The sequence below is a fragment of the Lissotriton vulgaris genome, chromosome 6 (genome assembly GCF_964263255.1).
Source record: "Lissotriton vulgaris chromosome 6, aLisVul1.2, whole genome shotgun sequence".
Classification (NCBI taxonomy): domain Eukaryota; kingdom Metazoa; phylum Chordata; class Amphibia; order Caudata; family Salamandridae; genus Lissotriton; species Lissotriton vulgaris.
The window spans coordinates 965,891,860-965,909,386 of NC_141694.1; the positions used below are offsets into that span (position 1 = coordinate 965,891,860).

At 43.6% G+C, this 17,527-nt stretch overlaps 1 protein-coding gene across 7 annotated transcripts in view; it reads right to left on the bottom strand.

Annotated features, from left to right (window-relative positions):
* Nucleotides 1-17,527, bottom strand: part of LAMA2 (laminin subunit alpha 2) — a 3,858,378-nt gene that overhangs the window by 44,574 nt on the left and 3,796,277 nt on the right. For all 7 annotated transcript variants that reach the window (XM_086927001.1, XM_086926997.1, XM_086927002.1 and 4 more), the window contains 2 exons: nt 10,526-10,681; nt 4,346-4,499 (listed from right to left, as the gene is read on the bottom strand). In XM_086927001.1, coding sequence (XP_086783127.1) covers nt 4,346-4,499; nt 10,526-10,681 — 310 coding nt within the window. The remainder of the gene's footprint in view (nt 1-4,345; nt 4,500-10,525; nt 10,682-17,527) is intronic.

A 17,527-nucleotide genomic window follows, 5' to 3' on the forward strand; every position in this document is an offset into this window, starting at 1 on the left:
AAGCCGGCAACAGCGAAATGGGACGGAAATTGGCAGCAACGTTTGGATCTGCAGTAGGTTTTTTAAGAAGTGGGGTCACCATAGCATGCTTCCAGCTCTGAGGCATCGTGGCTGAATCAAGAGAAGCATTTAACAAAGTACAGATTACATCTAATTGAGAGGACTCAAGTTGACGTAAAACCGAAATAGGTAGGGGGTCCAGAGGTGAACCGGATTTAATGTTGTTTAAAATTTCTAAAAGGGTAGCAGGTACAAGATTAGGCCAGGTCTGCAATAAGGCTGATGGAGGACAAGAAGTGGTGAAGGATGGAAATACGTCAGTGACGGATTTTTCTTGGGCTGCTATGTCTTTGTAAATGGTATCAATTTTAGATGTAAAATATTGAGCAAGTTCATCACATTTCGTGTTGGAGAGAGGGGGGGGTATAGCAGCTGTATGTGATCCAGCAAGGTCTTTTACCACCTTAAATAAAACATTTGATTTATTTATGGCTACTGTTATCAAGTTGTTGGCATAGGTAGCTCTGGTATGTGCACAGGCCTTATGATAAAGTTTCAGTTCAGCTTTATATGTAAGCCCAGCCGCGGTTGAATAGTCTTTTCTCCAGGTTCGCTCAAGTCTCTTGCATTGAGATTTGTGAGCACGGAGGGTTTCGTTGTACCATGGGGCAGGGGAATTATGGACAGTATTTCTCTTATTTGTAAGAGGAAGACAAGTATTTATAGCCTCGGAGAGCCAGGAATTTACCAAGTTTGCAGATGCATTTATATTGTCTAAATTGAGCGGGTATTTAGACATAAGATCATATAAGGTTTTATTGAGAGCGGCTATATCCAGATTTTTCCAGACTCTCTTTTTAAGATACATAGCAGGATTGGCTGCAGTCTGTGTTTTGTTTTTTGTTATAGTGAATTTGACAAGATAATGATCAGACCAGGGGACAGGCAAGGCAGGAGAACATATAATATTTGAGGAATTTGAAAAAATAGGGTCTAAAAGATGACCACCCTTGTGGGTAGGGCCCTTATTTAGTAAATTCAAATTCATGGCAGCAAGGTCATTTATACAATTATCAGCAGAAAGATCATTAGGGTTATCCAAATGTAGATTTAGGTCACCAATAACCAAAAAGTTACTAGAAGAAATAAGTATAGATGATATATAGTCCAGAAACTGGGTATACCAGGAATTTACAGTGCCCGGAGGACAATACATTAGGAGCCTTGTAAGAGTGTTATTGGGATTTAAGGTAAGCTTAAAAAACAGAGCATCACATCCGCTCAAAGTTATAGGGTCAGAATGACACTGATATTTTTTGTTAAAAATGATAGCCACACCGCCCCCCGTCCTTTTCGGGCGGTCGTTGCGTAAAATGGCATAGTCAGTGGGCAACGCTTCGGCGATGTCCGGGCCGGAGCTATCGTGAAGCCAGGATTCAGTAATAAATAATGCATCTGGTACTTCATCAGTAAGTAAGTCGAATATGTTGCGCTTATGTTTAGGTAAGGAACGACAGTTATGACTAATAAAAGTAAATCCGGGAGGAGAAGGAGTCGTCACTAAGTGACGTTGACTATTGCATAATAACGGAGTATTTAGCAAAAAAGGGCAGTTAGGGCAGTGCTGAGGAAAACAGCCGAGCATATCGAATAAGTGTCTTTCGTGCGTACTAGGAGGTCTAAGGTCGAGTAGCTGTTTGCTAGTATACAAAAGAGGTTCCGTAGAGAAAGGGACAGGGGTTATGGCCCCAGGGCCCGGTTGGGCGCGGACGGGCGCAGACGGGCACGCCTTTGGCGCGCCTTCGGCGCGCCATCGGCGCGCCCGCTGCGCGGGCGAGAGATAACACACATTTATACAAGAGGAGGGTGGGAGGGTCTGCGAGCCTAGACCGCGATCCCTGCACCTCCCCAAGATGGCGGCTGACCCCCGGTTCGAGCCGCGACAGCGTGAGAAACTGCTGTGCGGTCAGAGGTGGGTAGCGGGAACAAAGTAACAATGTGCAAAATATGTCAAAGTTTAAAAAGAAGTTTTAAAATGCAGTAGTAATCACATACACGAAAATAACTAATTATTCACACACACGAAGCACAATACAATTTCCCGGCTTTTCGCCTCAGGAAAACACGCTAAATGGCTGGTTAAGAGAGAGTTGGGTCCTTAGTAGTGGTCATACAGTAGACAAATATGTCTGGAAACAGAGGTAAAGCAGGGGATAAGAAATGCTTGACTGTCTTGGGTCAAGCAATATAAAAGAGAGATGGGTTTTTAAACAAGAGAGGGGTCGGCCAGTCCTCAATGTCTTCAATCCAGATAGCTAGAAAATTAATTAGATAGTGGCCCAGCTGTGCCATTTTCCTGCTATGGAATTTAGATTTTATTTTTATGAGTGGAGTTATGGGTAAATTTATCTGGCTGAATGCAAGTTTTCTCTCCTTATGTGGAAACTTAAATAACCAGTGATGTGTAAGGCTAAATTCATGCATTGAGTGAAAGCAAAGACATCTGCATGTGCTGTATCATATATTTGCCATGATAATTAATACTTTGCACAGTCTCACATTTCCTGCATGCTTTTTTATTTTATGCTTTGCATTACTGATTCAAAGGAACCAAAAGTGTTAACAATTGAGGATGCTGCCTAGAAGAAGCAGTGGGTCGGGTGTGAGAAAGGGGGGGGGGGTGAAATCTTAGAAACAAAATAAAATCATTTACCTCCCGGCCGCCGCCTCTTCTGTGTCCCCTCCTATCCTCTTCCTGGCTCCTTGTTAGAAACAGGAAGCACCAGGGCTCCTACGCTCCCCACAGTCAATCACAATGCTGCAATGCAGCATTGTGATTGGTCTGAGCGCTGTGATATGGCGCTCAGCCAGGGGCTGGAGGGGTGGGCATGTTCTACAGGCTGTAATGCATGACTGTTTTGGAAGGCCGGAGAGGGCCGAACAAACAGTCATGGTGCACAGGAGTGTTCTACTATTCCTCCCCTGCTCTGCAGCCAAGCCCCCTCACACACACTGCTGCAGCGGGAGGACAAAATAAAATGATAATAACATTCCTTTATTATATATATTTTTTTCCTATCTTTTGCTGCTTCTTGGTATTAGGGCAACACTCCTCCACTTTAGCAGTGGAGCCGCCACTGAATGTTAATACAATGTATCCATTCATTCATTTAACCCCTTCCACGCTCATGACGAGCTGGGCTCGTCATGGCGTAGCCTCCTCGCACGCTGATGACGAGCCCAGCTCGTCACGTAAAGTGCGGTTTTAAAAAACTCAGCACAGGAGAGGAATTGCGCTAGCGCGCATGCGGTTAATCCTTCCCAAGTACAACATTCCCTACATATAACGCTTCCATACATGGGCATTTAAACTCTTGAGTGCATTAGTTTGAGGAGAGTGCCAGCCAAAGACCAGTCTTGAGTAATTACATCTAAGAACTTAGGGCTAGATGTACATTGTACATTTTTTGTCGCAAATTGCCCAATTTGCAGAATCGGCCCGTTTATGACTGGAAAATGGTTTTTCAAATGTGCAAAATGTGACTTGTTCCCGAATCATATTTTGCACTTGTGATTTGTTATTTGGAAGGTGCATGTTTAGAGCGTCTCTTCCAAATAACAAATTGATATGGTATTTATTACTGTTTTGTGACTTTTGGTAACAAATTAGTACTACTTTACCACCAGTTTAAAACTGGTGCTAACCCATTCACAAAGGAGAAGGGGTCCTTAAGGAGCCCATTCCCTTTGAGAATATAAATATTAATATTTTTTAAGGGCACTACTCTTAAAATAAAAAGTAAAAGTTTCATTTTTTTCTGTTTAAACACACCCTATTTTCCTTTAACCTCTTGCATGCTCATGACGGCCCCTGGCCGTCATGCGTCACAGTGTGCGTGTGCTTACGACGGCCGGGGGCCGGCTGAATCCCAACCACTTTTAAAATCGCCCGCACAGCGTGAAAATTTGCGGCGAATGCAAGGGGTTAAGGTAAGCGTGCTGCATTTAAAAACAAAAAAAGATTGCTTTGTTAAAAAGCAATCATAGACATGGTGATCAGCTGAACTTAGCAGGTCACCATCACTGTGATGGCTATGATTCCTAATGGATTGCAAACTATAAACTACCTCATTAATATTCATGAGGTAGGTCGATTTGAGACCCACATGGAATCCCTAAGTGAAACTCAATGAGTTTCCAACATTAGGAATACCAATTTCCAAATTGTGATTCAGAGAGAATTACAGTTAGGAAATTGATATTCCTAATGTTTGTACATATGGTCTTTAATTTACAGTTATCATTCACTTCATATGCTCTTGTAACATATCACAAATGAACGCACCTGCTTTTGCGAATCCGGTTCCATCAAAATAGGTTCCCTTCTGTGCATTTGCAAAACATTTTCCTACGTTGTAGCTGGAAGTGGGGTTATCAAAATCAATGGGAGACTCTGCCATTTTAAACCTCTTCATGCAGCCTTCAATGCTGTATAACACCTGAGTAAATAATAAGTGTTAAATGATTTAATAGTACGAGGTAATATTGCACACATACAGCTTAAGTTGAGGAAGAACATTTTATAAAGTTTTCACTAATTCAAATTATCTGACTAACCTGCTGATAGACAAAGGGCCTGATTTAGAGATTGGTGGATGGGTTACTCTGTGACAAATGTGACAGATTTTCCCTCCACCTTATTACATGTGCATTAAATCCTATGGCACTTGTAATAAGGCTGATGGGATATCCGTCAAATTTGTGATAAAGTAGCTATCTGCCAAATTCTGAATCAAGTGCAAAAATTCATGCAATATTGAGTTTTTAGATTTGTGATTCTTACCAAATTAGTTTGGATCATATGTATTCAAGAATCATAAATCATTTACAATTATGCTAGCCTCAGTATGAGACCACGTAGTCAGACTCTCAGTTAATCTGAGTTTTTCTATGTTAATATTTTGTAAACTCAGCGAATTCAGATATATTGGAAGATTCTTGAGAAAAGCTCATTGACAAAGGGGAGAAGTCAAAAACAAACCTCTGGATTTCGCAAACATTACTCATGTATTTGACAATTTAGATATTATTCAGCAATTTACATTAATATCTAGGGTGGAAATTCCTGTTGACCAATTAAAATGGTTTTCATAGGATCCAGTTGGTGTTGTATGGCCTTTGCATCATAAGGTAATGTAGTACTAGGAAGTGTGGAACATTGTAAAGGATTGATGAAGAGACCATATAAGAACTGTAAAATGAGTCCAGGTACAAGATAAAGGACACTAAAAGAATATGGATAGTGTGCCTTACCACAAGACACTTTTGCTCCCAGCTCTATGTTGAATATGAAAAACCTATCAGTCTCAAAAAGACTAAACTGTCTAGAATGAATAAAAGCATATGGTGTAATTATGATAGAAAGGGAAAGGAGGACCCCATTTATCCTCATCAATTACAACAATCTTTAGAGTCATTTAGGCTCATGTACCTATGCAAGTTCCCTACAGTCTATATTAATTGTGCAACCTAGGAACATAGATACTCTGTTCACAAATTCCATAATCTGAAAATAATTGTACTATTTGTTAATTATGCTGTATGAGACATGCATTTTCATTCTAATAGGCCGAAAGCTGGAAAGATAATAGTCTACCCTGCTATGCATGGATGCATCCTTGGGTGACTTCATGTAGCAGAAACTATACGTTGCCTTTTTACCTCTGTGATCTCATTGGTGCAGGGTTGCTTCGGGGAGCTGAAAACTGTAGGTGTGTGTGTGGGGCCAGTGCTAACTACTGTGAATGGAAATGTACCTGCAAGTGGCTTGTGTCTGGAAAATGTGGTGCCCTCCTCAGCCTGTGCTAATTCAGGGCTGCTAAAACGTCTGACATCAGGAGAGCTTGCCAATAGCCTTTTTGGCCTATTGTGTGCTGAAAATGTCAAGTGGATTAGCCATGGACTTGATTGTGAGATGCTGTCCACTATTTAAAGTAGGCACCCTGTACCAGTCCACACGACCATTATGATGTATGAGGTCAAAGATAACCTTATCAAAAGCGATCCCAGTGTTAGCTATGGAGAGCAGTTTTCAGGCTTAATCTTGAAGGAATGTAAACAGTTTCTTTTACAGGAATATCACCTCCTGGATAACTAAATGAAGGAGAACCACACAGTAGATATATAAATATGTGTATCTATTAATATAACACTTTCTACTACCCTTTACATGAGGAGAGACCACAAAGCACACTATACTAGATCAATAGAACAGTTGTAAGTAGCACAATACGCAGCGGGCTCCAGGGGGAGACTGAACCATATACTAAAATTGTGGTATAAAAATCACGATTTGACTAGACACAGTGCCTAATGCACATAGAATCGCTGGGACCCCAAGGAACCACCCTAGGTGATGACACAGGAGACCCACGGAGGACGGGTGCAGTGAGGAAACACAACTGCGGGTTCCGTACAACTCTATGGGAAAGTCACAGTTGCCAAGTTAAAGTTTAAGGACCCTTCTAAGAGGACTTTGAACAAATCCTGTGAAACATAAGAATTTAGAGAGCCACACAACCTGTGGATACCGTAGTACCCAAGTTACCTATCCCAGGGGTGCCGGGTGCATAGGTCTGAAGTGGCGTCGGAAACCCTTGTTGTTCTCAATGGGAGAAAGTGAAGAAGTACTGCTGCCATGAAGGTGAAAAGGGTCCGGTGGAATCCAAGCCTGGATTCTGGATGGAAGGAACCTGAAAGCAGAGGGGACAGAGTCTGGGTCACTTCAGAGTGACCAGGGGCTGGGTAGACAAATGCCCACTGATGTCAAGTGCTCAGGTGCGAAGAAGGGATGCTTGACTCTGCAGCCACGAGGACCAGGAGAAGTCGAGGACAACCAAGAGCCAGCGGTGAGCTGTCCCACGAAGGATGCCGAGTGCTGAGGGGTTGGTGTCCGGCAGGAGGACCAACACGCCTGGGCAACAGCAACCCCTGCAGGAAGGACAAACAGGTTACAGTGTGGACCAGCAGGGTCCAGGAGACTCCCCAAGCACATCTGGAGCAACCAGGAAAGCCCAGGAACAATCGAGCTGACTCTCAGGAGGACCCACAGGCCGAATGACCAGGAGTCAAGTTGGGACCTCGAGCAAGTTTGCAAAGCACCAGCCCACGGAGCACAGGGTGCAAGGAGGCTTGAGTTCTTTGGTGAAAATACTGCTCAGGGTCACATGCTCAAGCTCAGGAATCGCCAACAAGCATATGCACTTGCAAATAGACGCGGTCCCCAGGGGTTTGGGTTACGCAGCCCTCACAAGGTATACTGACCTTAAACTCGGCGAGAGGGCAGATCAACCTCAGGGACATTCAGGAACCCACCTCCTGTGTTGCTGACATCTTTAGAGTCCGCAGGAGCTCAGGAACAGCAGACCACTCAGTTGAGTTTTAGGTGCCTGCGAAGTAGGGGAGTGACTCCTTCACTCCAAGGGAGATTCTTCTGTTGTCTTAAGTGCACCACAGGTCCTGCACAGAGCCTGTATGAAACGAAGGCACAAACTAAGCTTTGGACGGAAAGTGGGACAAAGTTGAGCCCAGTCGAGGTCCAGCGAAGTCCAAGTGTCCAGACGGTCAAAGGTCAGTGGTTTCTTCTATGTAGAATCTGGTCCACATAAAGTCTTACAGCCAGGTAAGCACTTTTTTACCCACAGGAGAGGGTTGGACAGATCCAGGGGACACTCCTAAGGGAGGGACAGGAGAGAGGGGTGGCTACACCCATGTCCTTTGTCCAGTTTCGCGCCAGAGCAGGAGCCAATGGCTCCCAGAACTGGTTTGAGCTGGACCATGCTCAGGGACAACACCAAATGTACCCCCAGTGCAGACTTTGAGGCACTCTCAGAGTGCGCCCATCCAGCCCCAATACACTAAACCCTCTCTGGGAGGTGGTCACTCCTCCCTGTGAAAGGATGCCTATTGTGCTGCCTTCCTCTGCTTGAGCGTGGCTCAGCAGCAGGAGGGCAGAAATGTGTCTCTGGCTGGCAGCATCCATTTTGTGCTGTCCGGGTCGAGAAGGCTGGTACCAGATAGACCGGTGACCCCACGAAGCTCGCTTCCGAAGGGTGGAATTCTACCTCCCACACCAGTTACTGGAGAAGAGGTATGATTCCAAAGTGTTTCATACCAAACACGATATGTTTCTATGCAGCCGTTTTCGAGATAGCATTTACCACAAGGTTATAATGCACCTCTACCTATATGTCCAACTGAGTCAAACACAACCCGGGGGAATGGTCTCTGAAGGCTGCAGAGAGGCTCTGCTCATGCAGGGGCACCCTGTCACCTAAAACCCAGCACCCTGTCTTCAGGATGGTTAAGGCTTGCTATAGGGGTGACTTATATGTTTTAAGTGTAGTGACCATTAGATATAGTAAACCTATATCTAAAGCAAGTGTTGGAAGCACCATCTTACTTAGGCTGCAGTAGCAGACCTAGAGTTCCATTATGTATGGCCTCCTAGGGGTGGCATAACACCTGCTTCAGCCCCTGGGAGCCCTCTGGGGTATCTATGCCTTGGGTACATGGTGTACCAAATACTAGGGACTGATAAGGGTACCCCAATATCCAATCTGGAATGTGTCAAAGTACATGTATGTCAATTGAAGGGAGACAGCAGATAGACTGGGGTCCTGGTTAGCAGAATCCCAGTCAGACTAGGCAAAACAGAGAGACATTAAGCTAAAAGTGGGGTTAACCATAAAAAGCAGATACTTCTTTCCTACAGATGTCTCAAAGCAACCTTCGCCTTCATCACCCTTACTTAAAGAACTTGCTGGTCAGAACAACAAAAGTATGTGAAAGAGATGTGCAGCCTCTGTGTGTTACTATGCTTGGTGATATCTGGGGAGAACTGCAAGGTCTCAATATGCCAGAAAACATCAATGCCTTCGCTCATGTGATTTACTGGGGAGAGACCTGCTATGGGGATCAAAAGATGTATAGGTCCATGCGCTCCATGTCTGAGCTGTTATGCATTGTGAAGCAGGGAAGGCCGCCTGATGCTCTTTGACCCCAGCAGCCACATATCTCCTCCTTCCCAGAGACATTCTGAGTGGAGAGCCATTACTTTAAGGGTTTGTTTTGATGCTGCCAAAATTATCTTAGGAATGAACTGTACAGTTTTATAAGAGTTAGAACATATTGCTCATGAAAGCACAGGGTTTGAGAAATTGACACAGATCAGCTTTTGGAGCTGGACATTCATTTTTTATAAAAAGTACTGCCATATTATTATTCAAATTAATTTGTATTACCATGAACATTCCTCACTAGACATACAGGAGTCAATTAGAAGCAGCAAATAAGTACTTTCTCTTACACATGTCTTATCTTTTGGTAGCCCTTGCACTGCCCTTGCTATCTTGTGTTTTCAGGGGTGATGAAGAAAGTGGCAGAAACCATAATTAAACAATGCTTCAAAAATTTTCATTTTCAGCCGCTACCACTCCACTTTGGGTCTAATTTAATTGTTGGCAGGCCCGTTTTTCCACTGGGTCGACAGAGTAAATTACTTTGTTGCCCTGACTGATACCCCACCCATCAAATTTTGAAATGACCACCAAGAAGCTGGTCTATTATAAAGCATTGGCAGGACCCGCTATCAGTGTGGTTCCTGCCAATGATATTTGCAGTTTAGTGCAAGGCTCAATCAACATAATGGAGCCTTGCACCAAACTGTTTTCTTTTCTTTTTTATTTTCAAAAAGAAAATCCCAAAGCGGGATTTTCTTTTTTTAAATAAAAAAAATAATACCTCCAAGACCATAGGCCTTTTTCTTTTTGTATTTATTTATTCCATTTTTAAACCATAACAAAAAGAACAGACAGCTTGTGAGGCAGATACAGTGATATCTCCAGTTTAGCATACATTGTAGTCATCAAGCATAAGCATATCTTATTTCCAGAACCCTGAAAGGAAAAACATTGATACAAGTCAGCCATGCATAGTATATTTAGCTGACAGTGCTCATTAATTGCTCAAGTTTAAACAAAATCCAGCTTGTGCAGAGCGTCAATAATTAGTATTAACTTAGCTTTTGGTGCGTGCAGTAATGCAGAGAGCACAGCTATATCTTATGTAATCATTGTGGATCTCCCCTTCTGCCCTCTTTGTTGCTACATAACTCCCTTGTCTGGTTCCCCCAGTATTGCTTGGGTGAAGTTCGAATGATGAAATATTAGTCCTGGACCCCAAAAAATGAGTACCTGGACCCAACAGTTACAACCACTTGCTAAATCAAGCACTGCTTCAACACATTGTCCCTCCCCTTTCCCTCAGACGTGCAAAGGAAACCACAGAGAGAATAGAAATTTGATATACAGTCAACCCTATGATGACATGAGTAGTCAAAGGATGTGTGAGGACAGTTCTCATACTCCAGGCATTTTCTTGAATCAACATCTATGTCTAAATTATACATGGGAGAAGTAACACATGATGGCAATGTATCTGATAAAAAAATATATATATGATTTACCGGCCCAATCCGTTGAGTTTTGTAGTTCACGGGCAATCCTCCAATATACAGCATTCCTACCACATCGAGGATATCGGCTGCATTCGGACTTACAGTGTGATTTGATTGATCGTCCACAAATAGGGTACCTTCTTGCTTCAATCTAGATATTTTTATCTTAGATAAAGATTTAAAAAAGAAACATAATTACAAAAATAAAGAGGCATTTTCTCAATCAGGCACAATTTTATTTTTTAAGCTCTCTCTTTCAGGAAGCTGCTGGTTCAGAAATATAGTGCACGCGAATTCTGATAGATTATTTTACGGGTCCAAAGTGAACAGAAGTGCTGCTGCCATCGAGAGAAATGCATAATAAAGTCATTGTAATTAAGCATATTTTTTATTGAGCTAAATGTTGCTGAATTTGTTTGTATTTTTAACTGTACTGTTATGCATGGCTTCCTCTGGAATCCTTTAACTTGAATGCCAGATTCAAAATCTGGTAATTTGCTGCTATGATGTAGCAACAGTTGCTAACAAAATGTGAGAAAGTTCCTCTCTTCAAATGGTTGGCCCCCCATTTTTTGCAGGAAAGTGATGTGGTTTTGATTGTAGTGCACAGGGTTCCTGCCAACCAGGTTCCCTGTACTGATGCTTCTTCCCCAAAACTGTTCCACCATTGGCAACTTCAGCCCATGTAAATCGCTAGTAAATGGTACCTAGGGCATGGGAACTGAAGAAGGTCTCATGGGGACCTCTCACCGAAGCCATGCAGCTTACATGCCCTGGTGCAGTAAACATTAACAAAGTTGACATGACACACTCACTGTGTGCCAGCAAACCAGCACTGCCTAAGGTATAGGTAAGTCATCCCTCTGGGAGACCTCAGAAGCCCTAAGGCAGGGTACACTATATCACAGGTGTGGGCAAACCTTCATGGGCAGATGTGCCCCTATAACATTTAAGTCTGTTCTTAGATATTGTAAGTTCCAGGGAAGCCATAGAGAGTCCATGGCTGGAAACTCGACAACTCAAGTTCCTCAGCACTATGATGTACCAAGGAGTGTTTTGTATCAAATGACTCCTCTTAATAAACCCACACAGATGCCTGTGTTTGATTTATTAAACCATGTACCCAGAGGGCACCTCAGAGGTACCCCCCTGAAAACCTATTATCCCAGGTGGGGTCTCTGACTGGCTTTAGGCAGTCTGCCACAATCAGACCTGTTTCTGGTCACCTGGATCTAAAGTCTCTGCTCCCTGTGGCCAGACACAAAGTACATCCTGGGCGGAGATGTAACTCCTCCTCCCCCAGGATCGTCACCGTGCTTGAGAGGAACGTTCAATGGCCTGCCGCATTTGTAATGTGAACCCAGCCTCTGCTGCTAGCAGCAGATGACAGCCCCCTGTTCAAACCCCCACTTTGGTGGGAGAGTTGGCAGGAAAACTTAGGAAGAATAGGAGTTGTGCCCCCCTTCGCCGACTCCATCCCTCAGGTGCAAGAGGCACCGTAAAGCACCTTTTTCAGTTCTTGAAGATGGTGCGCCTTATCCAATCATATAATAATAATAATAATAATAATAATCTTTATTCAGAGGTAATCACATCCATAAAAGATACAATAATAAAACAAAGTTAAGCCTTGAAATACTTCATCAGTACAAGTGAGTATCAGACTAAAAATGTGCAAAAGAGCAAAATCCAATCAATCATTAGTACATCTGGTATTTCTAGATCTAAGTGTTGCCCTTAAAAGAATTGTAACTGCAAAGAGCATGTGATTATTAGGTACATTTACAGTTACATTAAGGTAACACAGGCTTGTCTAAAACTCATAGCTTTTAAAAGAGGTTTAAGATTTATTCTCCTAGGGTAAATACAATATTTACATAAAAGTACAAAATGTAGGGTGTCCGAGGGGGACCTATTGTCACAACCACAGGGGCCTCTCATCTCATCAAGTAAAACAAAACAAGCCGTCTGAGCTAAAAGATGATGGAGTTGGTTAAATCTATCAGAAGCATTTCTCAACCTGCATAGGTAATTCTCCATGCCCTGTACTGATTTCAGGAGAGCATGCCCTCTCAAAACTGGCTTGGTTTGCTTGGTCTTTTCCAGGCAGCCATAGTGTATTTAAAAAATAGCTCCTTCACTATACTCAACTCGCAGGGCTTCACTGAGTCAGGCTTTAAAAAATGTTTAATATAGCGCAACCAGGGGATTTTTAGGGCATGGTCTAGTGATAAACAATCTGATACAATCAGTCTATTGAGGGCAAACTCCAGATTTTCACTCAATAGGTCCGGGGTTTTACTGCCACCACGTCCGCTATATAATGTACCCCTAGTTCTTGATGCACAGAAAATGATGGGGTGCCCTGTGGGTCAATCAATATTCGTTTCAGAAACTTATTTTCTGTAATCTGAAGTTTGTTGGTCTCTATATAGCCCCACACCTCACTTCTGTACAAGGCCTTGGATATACAAAATAACTTGTAGAGCTTTATAACCACACCCAGGGTCCATGTACCTAGTCCTGCCCCAAGTTGGGCTCCAACATTGGGATCACCTCTGGGACCTTTCACAAAGGTCAGGAACTTAGGTGTAATGTAATGTTCAACGCTAAACTCTTGTTCATCCACCATGCGAACGCAGTCGTCTCTTCATTCTGCTACACCCTTAAAATGATACGGAAACTTTTGCCATTTTTTCCCCCTGTGCCTGCAAGACCCTCATGTGCACATTAGTTATGTCCAAGGTGGACTATTGCAGCGGGCTCCTCCTAAACGCTCAGGAGAAAGTCCTCAACAAATTGCAATTAGTTCAGAACTCAGCGGCCAGAATTCTCTCTGGCACTCCCAAGTTCAAATCAATCTCTCCAGTCATACGTCAACTTCATTGGCTGCCTATCAGAAGCCGGACCAAATTCAAGGCACTATGCATCGCATATAAAGCTGTTAACAGCACGGAACGTGAGTTCCTAAAAAAAAGCACTATGCCCTTACACCCCCAATAGACCCCTGCGCTGCTCCTCAGCTCGCCTACTTACTATTCCTCGCACAAAGAAAACATCTTGGGGAGAAAGATAATTCACAGTTGCTACAGCCAGACTGTGGAATACCCTCCCTCTCCACATTAAAACCAGCCCCTCCTCCTGACATTTATGAAACAAGTAAAAACTCTCCAACCAGTAGTCACCCAACGCAGCGGCTCTTTTTTTACTTTATAGCGCCGAAACACTCCAGGGTATTTGCACGCTATACGAATTGCACAAATAAATAAATAAATAAATAGCTAGCAAGGGCTCCCGTTAATTTGCTCATATCACCTACCTTTACCTCTAGACACTGTTTCCAGTTCAATTTCTCATTGAATAAGATTTCTAGATAATGAAAAGCCAGGACCTTAGCAAGAGTATGGGCACCTGCTTTGAATGTTTTAGATTGGGTCCCTCAGGGGCCAACTTCCAAAATGTGTGACTTTGTGAAGTTGGCCGACTGGTCAAACCCGCTCATAAAAGCTAAAAATCCTTCAATTAGGGCCTGTAGGCCCCTAGCGATGCATGCCGTCAGCACTGCATCATAAGCATATAAAACAACTGGAATTGCTTTCCTACCCACTTAGGGACAGTGGGCCCGATTCACAGAACTAACTTAAGACAAACTTACTACCATTTTCGTATTCACAGAAGGCACTTACTCATTTTGGTATTCACAGAAGACACTTACTCATTTCGGTATTCACGGAAGTTAGGAGTCCTAACTTTAGGACTCCTAAATGCATTCTGTGGATACCGAAAGTCTTAAAATTAGGATTTTTCTCAATTTAGTAGTAGTAAAGTTAGGACTCCTAACTTTAGGACTCCTAAATGCCTTCTGTGGCTACCGAAAGTTTTAAAATTAGGATTTTTCTCAATTTAGTAGTAGTAAAGTTAGGACTCCTAACTTTAGGACTCCTAAATGCCTTCTGTGAATACCGAAAGTCTTAAAATTAGGATTTTTCTCAACTTTACTACTACTAAACTGAGAAAAATCCTAATTTTAAGACTTTTGGTAGTAACAGAAGGCATTTAGGAGTCCTAAAGTTAGGAGTCCTAACTTTACTACTACTAAATTGAGAAAATCCTAATTTAAAGACTTTCGGTATTCACAGAAGGCATTTAGGAGTCCTAAAGTTAAGAGTCCTAACTTTACTACTACTAAATTGAGAAAAATCCTAATTTAAAGACTTTCGGTATTCACAGAAGGCATTAGGAGTCCTAAAGTTAGGAGTCTTAACTTTACTACTACTAAATTGAGAAAAATCCTAATTTTAAGACGTTCGGTATTCACAGAAGGCACTTAGGAATCCTAAAGTTAGGAGTCCTAACTTTACTACTACTAAATTGAGAAAAATCCTAATTTTAAGACTTTCGGTATTCACAGAATGCATTTAGGAGTCCTAAAGTTAGGACTCCTAACTTCTGTGAATACCGAAATGAGTAAGTGTCTCACCATGGGCGAATTTTGCGAATCTCGCGTTTGCGAATTTTGCGGATTTGCGAACTCGCAATCCGCAAAATCCGCGAATTCTCGCGAATTTGCGGATTTTTTTTTTGTGTGTTTGCGCGGGTTTCTGCCAGTTCGTGAGGGTTTTGTACAATTTCGCAAAACGCGAACTTACCTGTCGGGTCGCAAGTTTCGCGAACTTGTTGTTTCTACGTGTCCAGCCTGTTTGGGACACTCTTCTTCATCACTGCCACTCTCTGTCACCACTGCCACTCTCTGACTACTCATGCCACCCTCTGGCCCACCCATGCCACCCTCTGTTTCATCACAGCACCCTCTGGTTGTCCAGTCAGTGTACATTATTGTGGCAAAGCAAGCACACCTTCCCTGCCTCAAGTGACCTGAATTAATTTGGGGCTGATTAATGTGTCACAGAATATTTTTTTAGCTGGCACCTGCTTCCTTAGTGCTTCCTGATTAGTGATCTTTTGCACTTGCTAAGTGCTTTCATTGTTGCAAAATTAGTTACAACACCTGCCCTGCCCCAACTGACAATAATGAATTAGGGGCTGATTAATGGATTAGAACTTCCAGCCTGGCTCCTGCTTGTCTCCCTTAGCTGTAATTCAGGACCTTTGTGGCATATGTGTAACTATTCTGAGGTTCAGAGCAGGGTCACATAATAGTTGCAACTGGCAACTGAACTCTGGAGGGGCCCCTCAGGAAGCACTACAGGAAATGGCTACTAATGATGAGCCTGAACTTTTGAACCTGGTAAGTAGTTTCAGTTTTGCTAAGATCGTATTTCTGCAATTTTGCGCTTATTCGCGGGGCGCGAAGTTGTACTGGGAAGCCGCGAACTCACGCGAACAGTGCGAGCAAGCCATAAAATCCGCTGCTCGCGGATTTGCGGATTTTGCGGGAGATTCGCGAATCTCGCGGATTGCGAATTTACCGAAAATCCGCAAAATCCGCGAGCAAAACGGATTTTCCGCCCATGAGTAAGTACCTTCTGTGAATACCAAAATGGTAGTAAGTTTAGGATTTTGTCTTACGATAGTTCTGTGAATCGGGCCCAGTCTGTCTGCAAAGATGTCAAGGCCACCTCTAGGCCGTTAATATATAGGGTGAATAAAAAAGGGCAAAAATGCACCCCTGGCGTACCCCCCTGGTACAATTAAAATAATTTGTGGTTCCCGCCCCCTGTGAGTGTCTAACTGCGGCTGTAGTGTGGGCATGGAGGGTCCTAAATAAATTTACAATAGCAGGCTGAATCCCTAAGGAATCAAATAGGGCCCATCATTTTTGGCGGTTCACCCGGTCGAAGGCCACAGTGAGATCCATAAAACCCCAAAAGAGGGCACCAGATTGAGGTACTGTGTGTTTAGCAATCTATACTACTATAATAAAGGAAGAACTTTCAGCCTTTGAGGCGGGTAAACTCGGGAACCACAGCACCAATCCACACACCCGATACACCGTTGGAATCGTCAGGGTGTGTAGATGGTTATAAGCTATATACATTTTTAAAAAAACCTTATTTAAAAAATTTACAGTAAAAAAAAGAAGTCCCTCCGAAGTAGCGCCGGCCGCGAGGTGCGTGCTCACGTCAGGAGCGCGGGGAGGAGTGACGTCCAGGAGCGCGACTAGGAGCGGCGGACATGGCACGGGGGAGGAGTGGTGAAGTGAGGAGCAGCGGACAGGCCAGCGGCGGTGCGAGCAGCGGACAGGCGGTAGGAGCGGCGGCTGAGGTAAGGGGACCCATGTCGGGGCAGGCGGGGGTCAGGGCAGGCGGGGGACGGGGCAGGCGGGGGCCCGGGCTGCTGGACAATGTCGGGGCGGGCGGGGAAGCCTGTTGCTCCCAGACAAGGTCGGGACGGGCTGCTAGTTATTAAATAAAGATTCAAACATTGCTATGTGGTTGATTTTCCCTTCCGGAAGCGATACTGCACGTGAGAGAGCCTATTAAGTAAGACCTGCCCCAGGACTTTGACTGTGGAGTCGATAAGTGAAATGGGGCGGTAACACTTGGGATTATTATTGTCCCCGTTCTTAAAGATTGGCACGATCATGGCGGTAGACCACTACAATGTTAACCTGTTCATTACAGCTGCATTTAACATCCTCGTCAGAACCGCAGCCCATTCATCAGTATCTCCATACCAACCTTACTTCATCCAGGGTGAAGATTATAGGGGTATTTGACTGAGGTGACAATATCTCAGTGTCAAATCCTTCGCCTTTCTCATAATTATAAACTCCTTCATAATGGGCGATCCAATCTTCCGTGGTGATGTGTTGACATCGGGTGGGTTTCAAAGGATCAGAAAAACAGGGTCTATTTATTACTTGCCAAAATAGAGTGCTATTCCGCTGCTCACTTGCTTGAGTTAATTCTTCCCATGCCTGTCCCTGTAATGTTCGCCTCCGGTCCTTGAGGCCGCATTATAATTGGTGCAACAATCAATCACCCTCTCTCTATCCCTGGGGGTCTCTTTCAGGGCCTTCTTTAGGAGACAAAGGGTGCATGACCACTT